Raw genomic sequence first — 21675 nt, 5'->3', positions numbered from 1 at the left:
GAACAGGAAATGGCAGGACTATTCTGCTTCAGCTGGATTAGGTTGTGAAAGGACAAATCTGTGGCAGGGTCTCCCCTTCCCTCTGCCAGGATGGAAAAGTTGGGAATGGCAGACTTTGCTTCTTTTCTATCTCCCAATGTAGCAGAGGGGAAACCAGTAGAGGAGACAAATCCTCCCATACAAGAAGGGAGATGGAGCAGGGTCTTCTGCCTTTGCTAAGTCTTCTGATCCTCTTAGGTGCTCCTCCTTGCAGGAAAGCTCAGGGTTCCCAAAACTCCAAGCCAGGTGTAACTGCTCCTCCACACTTCAGATGCCCCCTCCTGCATTCTTATGGCAAGCAGTCAGAAGAGGAGCTAAGATCCCCTACAACCAGGGGAAAGAGAGGGAGCATTAACCCTTCAAGCAGATGGAAGTGAGTGAGTGGAAGCTTTGCCCTTGCAGATCTGTGACAGGTTCTCTAAGATACTTAGGTGCCCAATAATTTTTGGGCTGCATGGCAGTTCCTAAGGATTTAGCATATGGATGTGCTACATAGTTTTGCAGTATCTTAGTAAAGTGTAGTTTTGTCAGTTGGGCAGGAAGGATGCTGCTTTGAGAGACTGCATCCTATGACAGAAGACAAAAATATGCTCAAAATTGCTTGGATCTCTTAGGAAAGAATATTGCTCTATAATTAGCTGAAAATCTGCAGGATTTATGATAGTTCTGAGGTTTTTTTCCATTTGTTTCAGAGACTGTGTGCTCTCCACCAAACATCATCACAGTGCCACTGCTGATGCCTTTGGTTACCTTGATGGAGCGAGAGACTGTCACTTTTGAAGGGCTGGACCTGTGGGAAAACACTGACCAAAGCTGTGAAATAATGCTCAAGCACTTAATTGCAGCCCGTAGCATAGCACAGCATGCTGAAATGTACAGAATGGCTGCAGAGAGGATATTGGAAGGTAAGAACATTGGCCAAAAAAAAGAGTCTTCCTGCATATTTCAGTAGTTCAGCATTCCTCAGAGTGGACAGAAAATGTGCTTTGCTCATGTAACAAAGAGCTGCTGCACAGTCTACCAAGACCCTTGGCTGACTGAGACCTGAACAACAGCCATAACTGGCACAAGTATATGCCAGAAGTGGAACAATTAAAATGTAAGTTAGCCAGAAATGTCCTTTTGTTCTACCCATCCATTCACAGTTGGATTGTTGTGGAGGATGTTTATGCTTTAGTCAATTTGTGGTTTTTCAACCTACACTATGGAAAGAAAAAGTGGAGAAAGGAACATTTTCATGTTGAAATTTCCTAGAACTTGTAGGCGGGCATCTAGTCTGACCCTTAGCTCCCTTTTTTGTACAAATGCACTCTAATGACCTTCCCCTCTTTGTATGCATGCACTTGCTTGTTCCTTCCTGGTACAGCACTGTGTATTTGTCCTTACTCTGTTTCATCCAGTTTATTTCAGATGTTTTTCCAATTTAGCAAGGTCATTTTGAATCCTAATCCTGTCCCCTAGTCCTGCTACTCCACCCAGCTTGGTGTCATCGTCAAACTTAATAAATGTGTACTTCGTTCCATCCTCCAAGTCATTAATGAAGATACAGACCAGTAGCAGACACAGGACACACTCCAAGGGAAAGCTGCTTGGTTCCTCTTCCCAGTTCAAGCCCTTGATGAAAAGTTTTGGGCACAATGAATCAGGCTGGTTTCCACAGCTTGCTTATGAGGATGCTGTGGGAGACTGTGTCAAAAGCCTTGCTGAAATTGAGGTACATCACCACCAATGCTCTCCCCATTAGAGATTCTTGCTGCCTCATTAACAGCTAATAGCTAGATCAACTAAGTACCTCTAAAGAAAATGATGTAAACCAGGAGTGTCAAAGACCTGGCCCATAGGCTGGATCCCACCCATGGTGCTGCCTGTGGGTCTCAGTGACCTACAAGTAGCATGTGCACTACCTGTGCCTGTGCACTGCATGTGGTGCCTGCTCCAGTTTGTCCCAAAGCAGCCACCATGTGCAGTTCAATGCTGGAGCAGGACTGGGCCCCCAGTGGTGCTCACTCCAGCCTCTCCAAGATGCACACTAGATGCAGAATGTGGGGCTGGTCTTCTGAGTCAGATCCAACCTGTGTACTGGCCCCATACCACTCACCTTGGCTAGTGGGTCAGATGAGTTTGACACTCCTGACTTAAACTCTTTTTGACTACCTCTCCTTTACTCAGTGGTGTAGAATTTAGGTGGATATAGACAACAGGTTAAAAAGCTGACTGAGCTGGGTAAGGGGGTCTATACAACCATGACCATGCTTGAGGATGAAGTCACCCAATAGGGCAACGATAATCTGCAGCCATTCATGTAATCAAAATTGACCAAGGAAGCTCAATACCTGCAGAGGGGAGCTGCAAGAAAGGCCAGTGGGTCAGTATGTGGAACTCCTCCCTCTGACTCTGAGAGTAAAGCCCTCAACCTACTGGTAAGAGGATATATTCCTGCAAAGTATGCCATCACTTAGGTGAGAGACAGCAGAGATACTGCCCTTTGTAGCTATCAAAGAGAGTGCTTCTATTAAGAGAGTCCTTCAGCACTCCCCTCCCCTTGGACACAATTCTAGCTTTGGACATTTTGCCTGCATTGCCCCTCTCCCCACCTGGACACCTTCTTCCCCCTCCCCCCTCCAAGTCCACACACATGCAGTTTGAGTAATGATCAGTCACTGGTGGGTAACTGAAACCAAGCATCATCATGTGGGTGGTTGATTATACTGGCTGGTAGATTATACAGGGAAATTATAGACAGTTAAAGCAGGCAACACCCCTTGAATGCTGACATTTTTCAGGAGCTGCCACTCATCTGACTTCATCTAACAGGTTTTCATAGATTTTAAAGACCAGACCATTAGCCATGAGGCCAAGAGCCAAAACTTTCCTCAGTTATCAGAATAGCCAGTGTCAATTTTCTTTTCATTAGCTCAGAGCCATGTATGTATTCCTGCAGCATGGCTCACAGTAAGGGATTTTAGGATTTGTCCAGCTTTTTTCATAACTCCAAACATGAAACCAATAGCATAAAAACAAGCCCAGCTTTTTAAAACAGATGTTGCTTTGAAGGAATGCAAGCTTAAAAATCTCTTCCTGCCAAGCACATGCCTGTCTGAGTGACACACTTCTGTCTCTCTTATTTTCCTCATTAGGCTTTCAACCAGATGAAGAGATGAGTGAGATCTTCAAGACAGAATTTCAAATGAGACTGCTGTGGGGCAGCAAAGGCGCACAAGTAAATCAGAGGGAGAGATATGAGAAATTCAACCAGATTTTAAATGCACTGTCTCGAAAATTAGAACCTCCTCTGGTAAAGCAGGTGGAACTATTAAATATCTAACAAACTCTTAAATAATTATCTTAAACGGTAACCTCCAAATGATCATCAGTTAATCCAGAAAAAGGTTTTTGCTGATTGACACTGCACAAGCCTCTAGCATTCACAGGATCCCTAGGACTTGTAAACTGCACAATGCACATTTATGGGTTGTTTAAAATTACTACTGATTTCTAAATGAGTTATTTATTTGTTGTTAAATATGTAGCCATGTTATTTTAATGATCCCTGAACAGTCAGACTTAACACATGGCCCTTTACAAGGTTGTCCTGAAGTTTACCAGATATCACCTTTATAAAAATGTCTATAATATCCAGTAGTTATTACATATGATGTTATTTCACTTAACGTTTTCAGTTATGAAACAGTCTAGTGTAAATAGAAAATGATAGTAGGTATGTCATTTAAAAATATCAGTTGTATGATATTACTTATACAAATATGAAACTGTACATATGCAGCTGTGAATTAAAGTATATCTTTATGTGAACTGTTATGCATAGTATCACTGCATACTATAATGGAGAATTAACAGGATCATTTTAAGGAAATATCTTTTTTCTGCTGCCACAACACAATATTCAAATTGCAGTGGACGAGTTAGTGATTATTCCCTCTCTAACATCTGCCAGTGTACATTAGTTCACTTTTTCCCACTAGCTGTCCTCACACCGAGGGGAAAAAATTAAAACCCTATCATTGGCTTAGAGACCGGGCATCCTTTCAAATACCAGAGGAGGATAATCCCTGCAGGGATTGTTTACTTATGACAGACAGATCACTGCACACACATTTTCATGTGACTGGAAATCCAAAACCTGTCATTTATTCAGATGGGAAAGCCTGGGACATTGATATTCATGTTTCACATCTGTACTCACAAGTCACTCCCAGTAGGGACTGAATTCTTTAAGATGGGCCCATAACACCAGCTTGGTACTGTGTAACTCCTCGTACACCCTGCAAGTTTTCTTGTAATACGCAGCATTCCAGTAGCAGTTACAGAACGAGAACCTCAGTGGCAACTTCCACTTCATCAGTGCACTGCCGAAACTTCAAGCTCAGAGGCTAAACAGATGTTGCAGCAGCTAATTTAGTCCAATGACACCCTAATCCACATTTAGGTCCACTGCAATCATTTCAACTTAGAGAAGCAAGTCACCATCCAAGAGTAAAAGTAGCAGAATCTGGCCTGATTTGTTAATATTACTTTCTGTCAGTTAGAGAACTGCAGCATTAAAAAGAAGATACAAAAACATTCCTCTGAAGTTGACAAAAGACAAGAGACAAGCTATCTTAACCATGAAAAGGTTCTTTTTTTATTCCATGAAAATATTCTCAACAGAGAACACTATTTTTAAACAAAGCATTTAACATTTAAGAAATCAACATGTGCACAAAAGGATTAAAAATTACTGGAAAAATGTAAGATTCCTTAGACAATTCACGTTCAGAATAGTGATTTATAACTAGCTGTGCAAGTACAAATGGTTTATTCTATATTTAATAACCCTCATACAGGTTGCATTATCCCTTATGAAAGCAACTTGCTTTCAAAGGAAGCAAATCCTGGTTTTAGAAAAACAAACAGTAGCATGAAAAGAACAGTTAGTCCTTTACCAGGAAGTGCTAACAATGACCTGCAAGGCTGTTAGCCAGGCAAACCTCTTTGCAGAAAAAACACAGATCACATTTCCTTCTCTAACTTTAAAATAAAAAAGCACTAGGTTTAAAAAAAAAACTACACTATGTAGTTTGTCAGTATTGAGTAATGTCACATTATATAAATAACCCTGTATACAATATCCAAAAATCTAAACTTTAGCATTTAATAGCCCCCAAATGTAATACGCTAGGTCAGCTGGGTAATAGTGGTATACGTAACAAAGGAATTAACTGCCACACAAGTCACTCAGATTCAGTTTTACTGGTAGTACGATTTCTAATAACACTGACATATTTTTTTAAAAGAATCCAGCACTGCTGCATCCAAATATTGCTTCAAAACCCATGGAAAAACAGGATGTTGCATTATTCTTTCCGTAAACAGCAAGTGCCTGGGTTGATGAAACTTCAACTGATACAGAGATCCCTCCCACTACCTCCCCTATCCTAATGTTACCTATTAAAATCAGATATGATACATTCTATTAATAGAATCACAAATGGGAGACAAGACAACATGAGCAGTAGGGGGTCTGCAGACAACTATATTTACATATATAAACATATCCAAATTTCAATTGTTTACAAGTAAAAGTGCACAAAGATCATTACAAAGTATCACTCAAATTTCAACTGGTCCATACAATGAAGCATCACCTGGGAACAGATCTAGCACTGCAGTGATTAAACTGGAGTGTCATAACCCCAAATTAAGAGACAATCAAGAAGAAATTTCCATAAAAATTATTTTAAAAACATTCATTAAAGTAAAATGAACAGACCCATGTCTTCAGTTTCAATGCATAAAATGTATGATGCACCATGTATCACATAAGGTAGAGCTCTAGAAACCACCTGCTGTGGCTACCTCAGCAGCTGCAGCACTGTGGAAGGAGTTACAGGAGGTCATACTGAGCTGAGACCCAAAGCCCTTTGTGGGATACTGTAATGGTAGTGTTGGCAATCAACAGATTTAGGCACTCTAGTTTAAGGCAGCGTCTGAATGGCAAGCAGTTGACTTCTAAAAACAGTCACTTGTCTTCTGGTGGTGAATCTCTATGTTGTTCATGCCAGGTTTTCAGTGCTCACTATAGGTTACCGAAGTGCTGAAGATGGACCACAGTTCTAGGAGCTCCTTTGACTGCACTGTCAGCTAGAGCTGAGATGTGTTCTTTTCCCCAAATCAACAACATAAATACATTAAGGTTCACATCAGTTATAATGCTGAAAAACTGGAATGTAATGATAGTTGCAGTAGGAAAGTTATAGCAGCACACATGGACACTGGGATGAAAACTTTAGTACAAGAGATATTTAAACAAAGTGGTTTTGCTACACATGAAAAAGAAGATGATAAGCAATGGAGGAAAAAAGTTAGACTGACATGCCTGAGAACTCTAGACATGCAGGAGGAAGTTAGGGCGAGCACGGAGGTGGCATATGCAGACACTGACAAATGACAGGGTCTTGAATGACTACCAATTATAATGGGGCTGGAAAAGAAGACAGCTGAGACAATAAACTAACAAACTGGTGAACAGTTTGTGCAACTTTCAGTACTTAGGACCATGATCTGGTTGCCTTAGTTTATTCTGTTGCAATGGAGTCCTATTTTGCTGCAGAAATTTAAGAATTTGTAACAGGTCCTTAGCTACATATGGCAATGCTGAGAATGTTAGTGAATAAATGTATGTCTGCATGCACTCATGCAACTAGCTTTCCCCTCTCATGGTGCCTCCCAGCCTAATGCCCTCCCCAAAAGCAGCTGCATGTAACCTCCTTCAACATCTCGCCCATTTTCTCAGAAACCCGCTTCAGGAACCTGCAGTCCAAGAGGAAAAAGAAAAGAACAGAGTTACTGAAGGTCTTCGGAAGACAGAGAGGTGCTCATTTCTAATTGGCCTTCCCAAATGGCTATTCGACCTTGCGTTTAATTCCTGAAGAATTAACCACATTTGATAGCAAGCAACAGCTTTCCAGGTTTTTTTTCCCAACAGAATTTCCAGCATAGCCAGTTTTCTAGTACTCAAATAGTGCAAGTTAACTTCCAGTCCAGGTTCATTTAACATTAAGTAAGGAAATGGATGTACAACTAAACTTTGAATATTTAATCCATAGGTAATGAAGTCTGAAGCCTAGCTATGGACACCAAGCCCCTTGTACTGGGAGTCTAGAACATTTGTCACAACTCAAAAGCAGGTACTTGCCAAAGAAGAGGCCAGAGAATGCAATGGGAAAAAACATATTTTGTGGCATTTTAACACTGTTGTAACCTCAAAAGTATTTCCAGTCCTAAGCAGTGTTATTAAATGCACAATAATTTTGGTCCAGTACCATTGGGAAAAAAAGAAGCCAGACAACATACATACATGGGTAATTAAAGAGAACAGAGAAAATACACAGAATCTTCCTGAGTGCAAGTTTTTCTCTGAGAATCAGAAATCTTGATTTCCTTATGAAATGAAAGCTGTCAAAATATTTACAAAGCAAGGAAAAAATATGAACGTTTTCAGTAACTGAACTCAGTTGTTAGAATGCTTTAGTTTGTCTTTTAAGAGTTTTTGGCTATCCGTGTAGCACAGTTAAAGATGCTGATGAAGGAATGCTGAGAGTCTAAAGAGGCTTTATAGAAATTGCACCTTGGGGAGTGGGTTATTGTCTGGTATACTGTCAGACAGACAGAATTTTAAATTACTTGCTGAAGTAAATGAAAATTAAGATCAGATTGATTAAAAATATGGTGACTTAATCAATATGTCAGATTCAATGATTTATAAAAGATGACCGCTAAAAGCAGATAAATACAAGGCAAATGGCACTGGTCAAATTTGCAGACCCATTTAATAAAAAAAACTCCCCCTTCCTGCCCCCTTTTCCCCAAGTTTTACTACTGGCTAACTCTGAAAAAAAATTAAGTTGAACTCATAAAGAGAACAGACCACTTATGCCTTTGGAAAGCCTAATACTTCCATGAAACTGTGATTCAGTGTTTTCCCTCTGGGATGTACAGCTGTAAACTGTGAGTGTAGCGTTTAGATATAGGTTACTGCACCTTTGCTACTTTTCTCTAGAGTTACATCTATGTATGATGTTGGCACATAGCCTTCCTCTCCGTTCTGTCTTCGAGCTCTTGTCCATCCATCTCCTTTATCTTCCTCAATTACATATAAAACTTCCCCTTCTTTCATTGCCAGGGTGCCTTCATTGTGACCTGAGAAAAAGAGAGACAAAAGTCCCAAAGCTCAGGAAGAATTTAAAGCAAGTTTTTTCTCAATATATAATTTCCAGATATATAAACAGGAAGTACCAAAATCCATGGAAATGAATATATGAACTACCATGAGTTTACAGACAAAAATCTGGTCCCCTGTTGTAGAGTTGAATATATGCCAATAGCTGCTTTAATATTTTTCTTAAAACATTGCAAAGGTATATTTCTCCTGACCTTAAAACCAGCTGCTTAATGTTGTTAGGTTATTTATGGAGAAAACAGAAGACTGTCCTAAGAAACAATCCATATGAGGTCGGGTGGGGGAGAGGGGGGGCGGTTAACTGAAAGTATCATATTACATGGCATTAACCTTACCATCAAAGGGATAGATTGCTTTGCAGTGTCCGATAGCTGGTAAGGGATCATCATCTTCAAATTCATCATCAAATTCATTAGGGTGGGCATGCTGCTGCTGTGGGCCTCGAACTTCCTGGTTTGCATCATCTGTGTAGCTTCCCTCGGGGCTGTAACATAAAGGTCACAATCAGGACAGTATATTTCTCAGGGAAAAATCTTTAAAAAAAATCTTTGCAGGCATCTTCAAAAAGGCTGCTGTTACCACTGAGATCAATCACATCAAGAAGATCTGCCAGCACTATTTACATTTACTCATTAAGGTTATTTCTAACAGCAGAAGGCAGTTTCTATCTGCTAAAACAAACACCACAAAAGCACAGAGGGTGTTATAGAATGGGAAACTGAACAGTGGTCCCATGTGCAAGTGGTCTGTTCATTTAAAGAATGGCCCTTCTGTGATGGCACATACTGTTCATAGCTGTCATGCATTAAGTGTAGACTCCTCATTTTCCTTAACAAGAGAGGTAGTAAAATCTAAAACCTTAGGTCCATATACATGCCCTTTGATACATATAGGTTTGGCAGGATTTAATTTTTATCAATAAACATCAATTTCACCTGTCACTCCCAAATGTACAGAAAAATACTTCCATCAGTAATCATCAAAATTAATGGAAAGGTAACATAAAAAACCGCCCAAATCTGGGACAGGGACAAGGAAATCCAAGGCAGGGGGCACCTGTGTAATCAGGGCTTGCTAGGAGTTCGGCCAGGCCAGGAAAGAGCTCTGGGAACACAGAGAGGCAGCAGGCACCCAGCCTGGGGCAGGAAGCAACTCCCCACTCACTGCAGCCCCTTATGGCATCAGCAGAGGGGTGGCCTCACTCCTTGCTGGCCATTGGCCTCCTGTCCCATCCTGTCCCGTCCCCCCCGCTCCTCCTGCCCCCAAGGCAGCAGCTGAGCCCTGGGGGCACCCCCACACACCCTACTTCGAGCATGCAGGGGCCAGGTTGGGTAGGAGCTCTAAGAACATGGGGAGAGGCAGCATGATCAGGACAAGGCATACAGGGATGCCCCTGGGGCCCAGCTGCTGCCTGTGTGCTGCCTGGAGGGGTGGGAGGCCGTGGCCTTCAGCCAGGCTGCCCCTCTGCTGGTGCCCGCCTGAACCCTGAAAATTTAAATCAACATCAATTTAAAAAAGAACAAAAATACAATATAAACAAAAATCAATGAAGTCCAAAAGAGAGTCTTAGAAATAAAAATGGATTTTAGCCATCAAAATGATTTAAAAAAAAATTAAATTCTGCCAAGCCTAGATATACAACATATCTGGAAACTTGAGAGTTCTAAGGAGAGTCACTGCTGCGTAGAGACCATATGGTTGCAGGGAGAGTAGCTATAACAATAACATCCAAAACAACTGAAAAATTCAAGATAGCTTCAACAGAAGGACAGCTGAAATAATGACCTCTCTCTTCCCTGTGTTACAAGATGGTTGATGTCACTGCTGTGCCGCCTGTCACTTCTTGCTGCTACTTTACCTTCAACTTCAGAAAGCCAAGCCTTTCAAGAAAACATAAAACAACCAGAGTCACTATTAACAGAAAATCCATTCTGAACCAGCAAATGCTCCATATCACCAAGTTTAGTTCTTCAACCCACTTCAGAGAATGGAGTTTACATGCTAAAATGGATCCCTGTTGTTTGTTAAATACTGCATATCTTCATGCAAACCCTCATTCTTGCTGTTCTGCTTGAAGATCAAAGCTATCACCTCAGTTTGGCCAATACTCTCAGTAGCTGGTTTTGAGAAAATGTCAGAAGCCCTCACTTTGAAATACTTAACACAAATCACAGAAAAAGTGTGAGATGTAGATTTATTGTAAGGTTTTACTTAGCATTTTTGACAAGCAAGTATATATTTTCTCTACTGAGCTATGGATATGTATGTAAAGGAGGGAAGGAAGAGCACTCTATGGAAAACTTGAGTCAAGCCAACTTCTTCAAACCAAGTAAATTTCTGACCACTGTTTGTAATCACTGGGGAAAACAATGTTTCAATGCATCTTCCATGAAAGAGCTTAATAGGTGTTTAACCTCATTCTTGTGTATTTCCATTCGAAGACGGTCCATGTTGCTCATGGTCTCAGCTAATTTTGGCTGCAAACTGCCTGGATCTCCCATCTGTGGGTTTTTTTCATAAACATCTTTCATTTTGATAAGTGCATCTCTGTAATAAGATACATGGACACGCTGTCAATATGAGCACGTCTCTCTCAGTTCAATAAACCTAAGGGGATGATTGTTCAAGCAATACTTTATTCACCTGGGCCTGGCCCATGACTAGGGCTCCTGGGTACTACAGTATTACAAGTAATAAATAACATTACTAATAATTAAGCAAAGCATTGGAAAGGATAACTATAAATATAAGCTCCTCCCTGCTCCAAGGACCTACCGCCCTCAGGGCAGGAAGGATGAGGAAAGCATTCCTGTCTCCTCAACTTTCACTCCTCTTAGCTCTTCTCCAAGGGCAGACACCAGCATTCTGCTTCCCCTCCCAGTGTCTTTGTGTACTCTGTGCACAGACAGTGAAAATGTTGGTTCCTCCCTACTTCCTCTTCACTATAATCTATTCTAAACCCACCTCTCTCAGCTTTTCCTATAAAACCTAATTTCTAAAGGGTTTCTAATTACCCACGTTTTCTAAGGGGATGCACCAAAAGCAGGCGACAGGCCTGCTTTTCAAAGGTGCTGATCACCTGTAATGCCACATACGGTATTCACAATGGGTAATACAAAAACTGCCATTAAAAACAGAGAAGACTTGTAACAACAAACCATGTGACCATAAAGCATAGACACTAACAGATTCAAAGGGTGGACAGATCACTTATAGCACTTTAACTTTAAATCCCTTTTGGCTTAAATGAGAAAACTAGAAAGAAACAGGTGAAAAATTGATTTGTAAGCATCACACTTACTTCTGGTCTGTTTCTTTCTGGAGTTCTCTGTTAAGTTCATCAATTCTCTGCTGCAGCTTCTTACGTCTTTGTTCTGGGGGCAGGTGGCTGAAATCTTCCAGTGCGGGGCCCTGCAAGGATAAACACTGTTATCAAACACACAAAGTCTAAACTTCCTATAGTTATTGCTACTAACAATCCACACACAAACAGTGTTCACTGAAGTGAGGCAGCAGGATGGACCTCCTTAGCAACTATGCTATACACACAGATCTGTTGACAAACACCTAAACTAGTAAATGTGCGTTTTTACTGCCAAAATCCTTAGTACTTCCCTCCTTTTTCCCTGCCATATTGTTTTGTTCTGTCACTTCATGTCTGAATTTAAAGTGGACACGTCTGGGAAAGGGACAGTCTCTAATCCAATCCATATGCTGAAGCACCAAGGACAGTTTTGGACACTGTCAAAATAACAAATGAGAAAAATCTATATATGCCAGGAGTCACACACAGATGGACTGTTAGCTGACCTAGCATACACACCAACAGAACCTGACTTAATAGCTTTTGTGAGCTGTGAGGAAGCAGAGACTATATTTCTCTGTTTTATAGTTTACATCATGCAAAACTTAGTTTGCGAGTGACCAATGTGGTCAACTTGAAAAGCAACAAAACTTACAAACAAAATGTCAATTCAAAGAAAGTTTCACAATAGCAGTAATCATTTACTGACCCTCAGCAACATCAACAAACAAAAATGGTTTTATGTGCAGTTATTAAACTACCTAAATTGCCTTCATTTTGGTGAATTACGCCCCATCACCAGTATTCCCAGGATCAACTTACTGTATGCTCCTGTTAAAATGATATTTAACTGCGGCAGATTCTTTTGTACATACACCCAGACCTACAACCCAGTACTGTCAGACTCAGATCAAGAGGAATGCTGCCTCTGCCTTTAATGACAGCTGGGCTGGGTTCATTAATAATTTATAATCGATAAATATTTAAACAGAGAAGCCAAACCGCAATTCTTCCAGCCATTACAAAAAGAGCAGAGTTCATAAGCTAAGAACAGGAAGCACTAACTACTGTATCAAACCATAATTCCAGCTACAACTCAAAACCAGAAAAACACTGAGTATATGGTTTGCTATCTCCCTGATCTGTCTGTTTCTACTATCAAAAGAAAAACAACACAAGTGTGATATTCATCCCAAATCATATACTATTTCCTTCAATAAATTGGTCCGTAACGCCATAGGCTATCTTTAAGAAGAAATGTCACCAACTCCTATACGTGAACAATAATTTTTAACACATGTATGTCTAAGTCCTTCATTAGGTCCTGCTTTATTTATTGTAAACGTAAGCTAAAATTTTACCAGGAATGAAATGAAGTTTATATAATATATAGATGGCACTAGTAACATCAAAACCATTTAATCAGACTGCACTAAATGAAACCTACTGAAGCATTTCAAGTCACAGTAGGAAGTTCTGGAAGAAGAGCAACTTGTTGCTTGCTCATTAATAGTGAAATTCTGCATAAAACTACCTTCAAGCACTCAAGTCACGTTAGCTTTAAGTTACTATGTAAGTAAAAAAAATATCCACCATGGACCCAATCCTGCAGAGGGGACAGTGACCTTACCACAGCATAATACAGGATGAGTATGCCTATCAATTGGTTATGTGGGTGCACATGAATACCCTTGTAAAGGGGTTTCTGCCAAAAGCTTACACCTTAGTGACAGATACGTGTCTCCATACAGAAGGAGTAGGAATGCATGCTTTTGGGGGAAAAGATCAGGTTCATGTTTTAGAGTTCATAATACTAATTACTAAAAATGTTACACTGAAGGCCCTAGTTATTTAGACAATTGTTTTAAGCACAGAAAAAGGAACAGCCATTAAAGGGTTACCTGCAAGGAGGAAAATTTAATAAGGACAGCATGTCTTCTAACCATGTGAGGATTCTGAGTTAGATGAGCACTGACTCACAAAAACCAACCCCATGTTTTAAACTGTTTGTCTAAAAAAAATTACTTTTCCTCTAACTGCTTATTTGCAGCTCCTTGATGTTTGTGATATCACAAAAAAGTTTTTTCAAGTCATCCAAGAAAGGGAAGGAAATCAAAAACCACTGTCTCTAGCATAGAGTATGCACAACCACTAGCACTTTTTTTGCAGAAAAAATCCTTTCAGGCTTTTTTTTTTTTTTTATATAATAAGAAATGAAAAAAGGATGAATACATTGAAGTTACCACTGCCTCTCCTTACAAATTAACTTTGGTGGTACCCCCTAGTAAAATCAGAACAGCAGAGCCCTCTTACTAAATACACAGTAATAGGCATGCTCTGGAATTTTCAGTCACTGCAACAGCTGTGCAGTGCATCCGGAATACAGTATTTCCCTTGCAACTGCTATAAAAATTCTGTAAGACCAATTTTCCTTTCTGTTTGTGTTTCTTCTTTATAAAACTTACATATTCCTTTCACGTAAGTAATTTACATAGTTAAGAGCTTTGCTATCAATTCATGATAAATCATTAAACATATTTTCATTATTACCAACTCATAAAATTTTTTAACCTTAACTCCAAAATCAATTAATTACAGCTAGATCACATATCTAATTAGTTCACATAGAGCATGGATGATCCCAAAAAAAAATCATGTATACAAGGTGAAAAATCTGCAAATGTTTTCAGCACCTGACTCAAAGCAATTATGATATGGAAACAATTTCAAGAGGTTACTTTCATGCTATTTTAGCAGAAGTACAGCAGACAGATCAGCACACAGGCTTACCATCTTCACCGACCACTGAACAGTTCAATTGAAAACAGAAAGAAATGGGAAATTATTCTCATGCAACCATCATTTAGTCAGACGAAGGTTTATTCCTAAAATATAGCTTTCAAATTAAAAAAATTTAAATAGTTTCACAAATTCAAAAGTAAAAGATTCATTTTACTAGCAACACAATTTTTAGCAAAATACAATTGTGTGAAGTGAGCTTCACAGAGAAAGTTACTGGCAAATAAAGTTTGCACTAAATGCTAATGGTTAATTTATCTTGCGGAATTACCAGGCATGGCTACATTTAACAACTTCTCAATTGTAGTATTTCCAGCAATACGCAAATATATTTCTACATTACGAGAAAAGCAAAACATACAGCAAACACTGTACAAAGCAGCAGAAATTGATGAAGATGAAAGGCTTGCCCACTATACATAAAGACATTTGGTTATTCTGGCTAGTTAACGCTACAATCCTTTTTAAGAGTGTTACTGTCCCAACATACAAAATGGAGAGAGGCTTCTTGTGGATGGCACCAAATCTTTTTTCAATAGCTTCAAGCTTAATAGTTTCATTTTATTTTTCTTGATGGTCCAGCAGGCCCCTTCCAGCCCTACGTTCCTAGCTGTACACTTGATTATTGCTGCCCTATTCAAAATAAGTAGCTGAACTGATAGAGTGAATAATACTTTGCTTTCAGAGAAAACAAATGCAGCATGTCAGGTTGGACTACTGCACTGGGATGGCAGGGCTCTAGCAAGGTGTAGCATCCCCAGGACCTGTGACTCAAAGTGAACCTACCAAACTTGTGGGAACCTTTCCAGGAGAGCACTGTATGATTGTTCAGTGGTTCATATATTTACCACATTAGCTGTAACCAGAATCTTTCATGTACCACTACGGACCAGTGCACATGAAAGAGTAGAGGTATTGCTTTGTCTGACTCTCTAGTAAGGAGAAGTGAACCTTTTAAACGGGCACCTTCAAATGACACCCTAGCTCCACAATAAAGTCTAAGTATGCTGTGAGGATGGAAACAGAACTATAATCTCTAGAGGCCCAGATGTGGGCTAAGGAAAACTGGCAATGAAATGTGGGTGTAGCTTAAACTTCCACTGCTTCTGATAAGACTTCCTCTGAACCTGAGATTTCAGTTCTAATTAATCTGAAGCTGGCACCCCTCTCACGCACTAAATTCACTGAACATGTCAAAACTGGAACAACAATATAATTTACTAATTAACATAACACTGATATAGCACAAACCATTAGCTGAAGAGTCTGGTTTGTATCATTGCTTTCCCTTTGTTTGTAATAGATAATGACATTTGCATTCTTTCTTTTCCTTAACACAAACACAGAGGTACTCAAGCAGTTATGCACAATTTTGTATGGGAAGTGGTAAAAGTGAACAGTAGCTTTTGTTTTATATGCACATTTGCTGATGGGGAGTCTTGATGCATGAAGCATAGAATAATGAGAGCAGTTAACTGTTTTATGTTGTTCAAATGTTTCTTGAGTAAAACCTTGTGCAGGGCAGGTCAGCAAAATATCTAACATGTTCAGCTCCTGGACCTTTTATATGCCAATTTACAGAAGAATTTCAATTAAAAATGAGAGAAATTAAGATGCAAATTGATAGCAGAGGGTGTTAAAACCGTTCAGAAAATGTTTCGTTTGCTACAAACAGTAGAAACCACTGTATTATGATAACAGTGACATTATACAATATTTTTTAAAATTTAACTTTCAATCAGAATATGTAAAAATATTAAACTGCTACATGATATCGGCAATCCAATAAAGGCTGTTAAATTTTTTAGCTTGCAACAGAATGTATCTGTTTCCTCAGTACATGATAATATAGTAGATTAACATTCCTGCATGATATAGCAATATTTTTAAATGTATGCTCAGTTATTTTATTTGTACTAGCTACTCTGCAGCTTTACAAAAGATAGACTAATATTTGATATTGCAGGGCACTGAGCTTAATGGTTCTTGTTATTTTTATAGGAATGCCACATTACATTGCATTCACTAACTCTTCTGTTTTACTTTTGATCAATGAGTTATAAATTACAAAACTGCAGTTAAGCAGACATCTCTTCAGAACACACTAATGCAGCTGCCACCAAACTGCTTTCAATAAGAGATTCTAGTTGGGTAAAACTGCAACCAGGTCTTGCTTCTTGAATTAGTAGCTGGCATGATCAGTAATTAGGAAAAAAGGGAAATGATAGAGACTGGTGTTATTTCACCATCCACTCCAAATGGTACTTATACTCTTCTGGCCAGAAAAAAAATAAGATAAATTGACAGGAAAGTAAAGGAGAAACCATTCTTCTATAAAGAATTTAGATGACTATAGACAGCCTATGCAACCTAGGATGTAGGTACCAAGAGAAGGCCTATGGATAGCTATAGGCTTGATGTCGCCTGGCACTAGTTGGAGTAAGTTAAAGTAAATTTAAAATAAACTAAAATGTAACCAACAATAAGAGTCAGAGCTCCTTTAATCATTAACCTGAATACCAAGTGACATGCTGGACTCTGATCTCTGCTCTTGATCAATATAATCAAGCCATGGCTGATATACAGCATGAAACAGAAGGCTTATCTTTTCTTTAATATCATAAAAATTGGGAACTAAATCTATCCATATGTATCTAATTTTCTGATTATGTGGATCAATAAATGCTATAAATCTTACATAAATGAGGCAGACTGTTTCACTAACATAATGGGATCATGCTGGTTCATTTATCACTAGTACTACATATGTTGCTAGGAAACCACTCAACTTTTCAATTTTATTGTCCTCAGAACAGATCCCATTTGCAGAATATGCCATTATAAATTAGAAAATGCATTTCCCTGATAGAAACCAAGAAAATGGCATTTAGTATTAATTAAAATTGATGGAAGGTATTTTTTTAAATTGAAAAACAAAAGCAATTTAACTACTAAGAGTAATACACTGCATTAAAAGATTATAATGCATTATAAAAAATGAATGATGCTTTAACATCTGTAAATACTGCACACTACAGCATATCAACTATAGAGAGATGGATACTTCCCCCTTATTTCAGTTTCTGAGAATCAGTCTCTACTATCTGAATTATAATTAGCAAAAAAGACATTTCTCAGTTTCTTTTTTGGGTGCCTGTACAGCCAATGATATATAATTTTAAAAAAACATTACATAATGGTAGTAAGACAGTTGTGAATGTGAACAACAACAAAATAAAAGGTATCAAACACATACCCAGCACCCTCCTTATAACACCCTTCTTTTAGAGCCAACCATTTTGCATGTTATAAAGAAGAGTTTTTGAAATGAGGGTAACTTCTACACAAAAGGAAGCAAAATAGCCTGAAAGTGATCTTTTATCAGAGTGTATTTAATATAGTATGAGCCTTATAATGAGGGTGGAGAGTATTTGAAAAGCCACATCACAAACACGTTGCTCATAGCCCATCATGCATTTTCAACTCATTATCAAACTTACCCCTCTTTTGAGGCTTCTGAAAGAAGGAATTCTGGGCTTCCCTGTTTTTATGTCACTCATGCAATAATGCACTGGTTCAATGGAGAATATGGGATACTGGGACCCATTAGGAGTACTGGATGTGTATAAACTAGTAGGGGTTAGGGGTGGGGACTGTGGCTAATATGGAAATAAAGAAAGCAATAAATAAGCCAAATGTTCAAAGTGATTTTAAAATGAAAATTCTGTCTTTCAATAACAAAATTTCCATCCAATACAGAAACAGTTCACAATACGATTTTTGAAAAGATTTACCCCAAGAGCTGCATCGACCTTAAAATGATCCTGTTGTGAATTAGTCTTACAAGTTAAAAGTTGGTGGGTACAAAAAACTTCTGACTCAATTTCCAAGTTTCTGAGATTGTCTCGTTCCTGAATATTTCCCAGTTGCAACATCAGTGCCCCACCCACCACTTGTTACTGTCAAGCCAGACTCCTAGTCATTCTCCCCCACTCTTTCCTCTCTGCAAGTTTTTAACGCAGTCTGTGGTAGGCTACATTTATAACTGACATTGGTTGTGCACAGAAGGTCATTTCTACCGTGGACATTTCTCAGAAATTTGCACCAGAGAAATCCTTCCAGAAGAGGGAGTAGTAGAAGTGTTCAGACTGCAGACAGCCTCTCTCTCCTGCTCTCCACACCTTCCTGAGACTGGGGTGATTCAAATCTGGAGATGACAATGTGTGCTCCACTCAGTCCCATGGGGGAGTGGAACAGCAGGAAAAGACCTACATGCCTACCCCAGACTGGTCTCTGGGGAACAGGGTGGGGGAACAGCCTCTTCCAGTCTGCTTGGGAGCACTGAGGCAAAGCCGGCTCCCTGCCCCTACACCAAGCACGGCAGTGCCCAACTTGGGGAAGGGGCACCAGTCTGAGAGGGGAAGAGAGTAGCAAGGCACAGCCCGCAGCCCCATACTGAAGCCAGGCTTCCCTGGCTTGGGAAAGGAACTGGGGACTGTGCCTTACTGCTCACTTCCCTTCCCAAGTCAGCTTCCCCTTGCCCCTTCCCCTCCTCCTTCCCCACTGACCAGTTTCCCCTCTCACCCTCCTGCCACTCAGCTGGACAGAAATTTAAAACCCACTGCAGCTGGGAACTGGGCTCAGGTTGGTTTTCCCCACCCCACATTGCTCAGCTGAGTGCTAAGGGAAAGTGGGGAAGGGTGGGGTGAAGGGGAAGCCAGTGCCTGGGATCTGAGCAGGGGGAGCAGTGGGACAAAGCCCTCTGCTTGCATCTCACACTGAGAACTGGGGTTTGAGAAGCAGGCAGGGGCTGCACTGCTCCCTGACACTCAGTTTCTGATGTCTAGCAGCCAAGTGGAGGAAACAGTTCGGCAAAACTTCTCACACTGGAGACTCCAGGTATGAGAAGCCCGGGGGGGGGGAGCAGCTGGCAATTTTCCTAGTAGAAACTCAACATCTGTATATAGCCATTGTGATGCACCTGAACAAGCCAGCTTGCCATGTTCTTTTGTTTGTAGCTCAGCTGTGAGGAACCACTGCCATAGATGCAGGTAGGTGCATATTACAACTGCTCATTTTCTTTTTTATTTCATTTTTTGTTTGGGGGATTGTTTTTTTTATGTTTACCTTTCGTTTTGTCTCATCTTCCCTGGCTTCTTTCTCAAGCTGCTCCTCCCTTATCTGTTATACCTTTTCTCCATCCTTTATAGTTCTCCCCCTTTCAAGACTGCCTGTTTCCTTTGAATTTCTTTTCAAAAACAGGTCAAAAGTGTATCTTGAAATACAAGTGAAGATCGACCATAATCACTGCTACAAGTCACAAAGGTTACCTTTAATATCCGGTTACAATTTGTCAATCCAAATTTTTTTCTGATTTAAAAAGTATACTGCTTTTATTATAATATTCTTTTACTAGTGTTCTGATTTAAAGAAACCTTTGCAAGAGATTTTTATACTCCCTTGTCACATTTGTTCTTTTCTGTAATATGAAAAAGAATGACTTAGGTGTTACACAAGAGTAACTTTATACATTGGAGTTGTCCCACTGTGCAATGGCACTGCTCCCCTCTAAGTCTTTGCAGAATCACAGCCTGACTCTACATAGGAAACCATGAATCTGACTATCCCAAAGTGCTGTCATATGTGCAAAGTAAACAAACGGGGGGGAGGGCAATAAAAATAACATTCCTGGCTAATTTCTTCCCACCATAGCCTTTATAGGTGTTTCTTGTCACTAAAGCAGATACAGTGGGCCAGACCCATAACACCTTTAAAGAGCTTCACAGAGAGCCTGGCCCCAAATTTTCAGAAGTGTCATTTTCAAACTAACAGCATCCCTGTAAGTTTCAGTCCAAATTTTGCACCTAGCTTTTTAGCCAAATGCGAAGACAGTATGTTGTGATGTAGTTAATAATAGGGCTGTGCAAAGTTTTGGTTATTGATTTGATTAGGTAGAGATTTGGCCTCATTCGGCGGCTGAATCTCCGAATCCAGATCGAATCAGGAGACACTTTAATCTCTCCAAATCAAATCAGAACCCTCCAAATCAATTCAGAAAGATTCAAGGATTCAGACATAAACACAGCTTTAAACATTTTTTCTGTATACCTCAAGGTACCAGGTGGCTTGTGAACGCTGAGATGCTGGGGTGGATGGAGCGTCAGGTGGAAGCATGAGGGGGTCCCCAACACGCTCAGTGGCAGACCCAGAAGTGGACCAGAAGCACTTCCGGGTCCATCGCAGAGTGAGCAGGGGACCCCCCCCACCCCAACAACTGGTGCCTCCTAGGTCGGGGGGGGCACCTGGGGTTCCCCCACGGCTGCTGAGCTAGAGGGGCATGGAGGGGGGGTCCCCCATATGCTCAGTGGCAGACCCGGAAGTGGACCAGAAGTACTTCCAGTCCACTTCCGGGTCTGCCACCAAGCACACAGGGTCCAACCCCCACCATGCTCCTGTGGGATGCTCCATCTGTCTCACCACTGCAGCATTCACGAGCCATGCCTGGTACCTTGAAGTATGCAGAAAAAACATTTAAAGCTGTGTCTATGGCCCAATTGCTGATTTTCTGAATCAGCATTGAATTTCAGATTTGGATTCAGCCGAATCGAATCGGGACAGTGATCTGAATCAACAAATAGAATCACTGTCCCCCAATTCAGGCCAAACAAATCGAATATGGCCCATTTCGCACACCTCATAGTAGATGAAAAATAAGTAATGTAGGTTTTGTTTGATAAATATACAATGACCCTGGAAAAATGTACTTTGAAGAGGTTACAAGAATCAAATACAGTATAACCTCATGAATCCAGCATGCTCAGGACCGAGCACCTGCCAGAAATGTAATTTCTGACACCGGAATGGCAGCTGCACACAGACCAGCAGCGTGGGGGGGGTGGATGGCAGCAGCAGCTGCTGTGTTCAAGCTTCCCCCTCCGCTGGTCTGGGATCAGCTGCCACTACTCCCCCTTGGAGTGTAGTTTTAAAAAGTGCTGGATTTTCAATAATTCTGGCTGTTTGATATCCGGATTCATGAGCTTATACTGTATTGCCTCTCTCTCCCCAGAGAAGGCCTGTCTGTTTAGAGCATTATCTGTAAAAACATCAGCCCCAACTTATAAGAGGTCCCAAGGGTAGTTCTCTTACCATAATAAAAAATTATTTTTCATTGCATTGCTACTGGCTGGGAACACTGGAATAAATTCATTCAAATTTGTAAAAAAATTTTAAATGATGTATGAATATGCTCTAATATGGGACAAATCAAGAGCTCAAATAAGTATCCGTGAATTTA

At 40.2% G+C, this 21675-nt stretch overlaps 2 protein-coding genes across 7 annotated transcripts in view; one reads left to right on the top strand and one right to left on the bottom strand.

The window, feature by feature from the left end:
- Positions 1 to 4548, top strand: part of BCAR3 (BCAR3 adaptor protein, NSP family member) — a 147490-nt gene extending 142942 nt beyond the window's left edge. For all 4 annotated transcript variants that reach the window (XM_090049586.1, XM_090049585.1, XM_090049587.1 and 1 more), the window contains 2 exons: positions 732 to 944; positions 3177 to 4548. In XM_090049586.1, the coding sequence (XP_089905712.1) occupies positions 732 to 944; positions 3177 to 3364 (401 nt within the window). In that variant the 3' untranslated portion in view covers positions 3365 to 4548. The remainder of the gene's footprint in view (positions 1 to 731; positions 945 to 3176) is intronic.
- Positions 4549 to 4658: 110 nt separating this feature from the next.
- The window catches only part of FNBP1L (formin binding protein 1 like), a 94732-nt gene continuing 77715 nt past the window's right edge, over positions 4659 to 21675 (bottom strand). The window contains exons 10-16 of one of the 3 annotated variants that reach the window (XM_090049592.1): positions 17882 to 18040; positions 14373 to 14387; positions 11580 to 11689; positions 10693 to 10825; positions 10064 to 10158; positions 8614 to 8762; positions 4659 to 8238 (exon numbers count right to left, since the gene is read on the bottom strand). In XM_090049592.1, coding sequence (XP_089905718.1) covers positions 8060 to 8238; positions 8614 to 8762; positions 10064 to 10158; positions 10693 to 10825; positions 11580 to 11689; positions 14373 to 14387; positions 17882 to 18040 — 840 coding nt within the window. In that variant the 3' untranslated portion in view covers positions 4659 to 8059. The remainder of the gene's footprint in view (positions 8239 to 8613; positions 8763 to 10063; positions 10159 to 10692; positions 10826 to 11579; positions 11690 to 14372; positions 14388 to 17881; positions 18041 to 21675) is intronic. The other 2 variants (XM_090049591.1, XM_090049590.1) reach the window with 2 other exon arrangements.

The sequence above is a fragment of the Crocodylus siamensis genome, chromosome 5 (assembly GCF_052110815.1).
Source record: "Crocodylus siamensis isolate JL-2025a chromosome 5, ASM5211081v1, whole genome shotgun sequence".
NCBI lineage: Eukaryota > Metazoa > Chordata > Crocodylia > Crocodylidae > Crocodylus > Crocodylus siamensis.
Note: the sequence above shows the minus strand (reverse complement) of the source record. Positions and strands in the feature narration are given on the sequence as shown.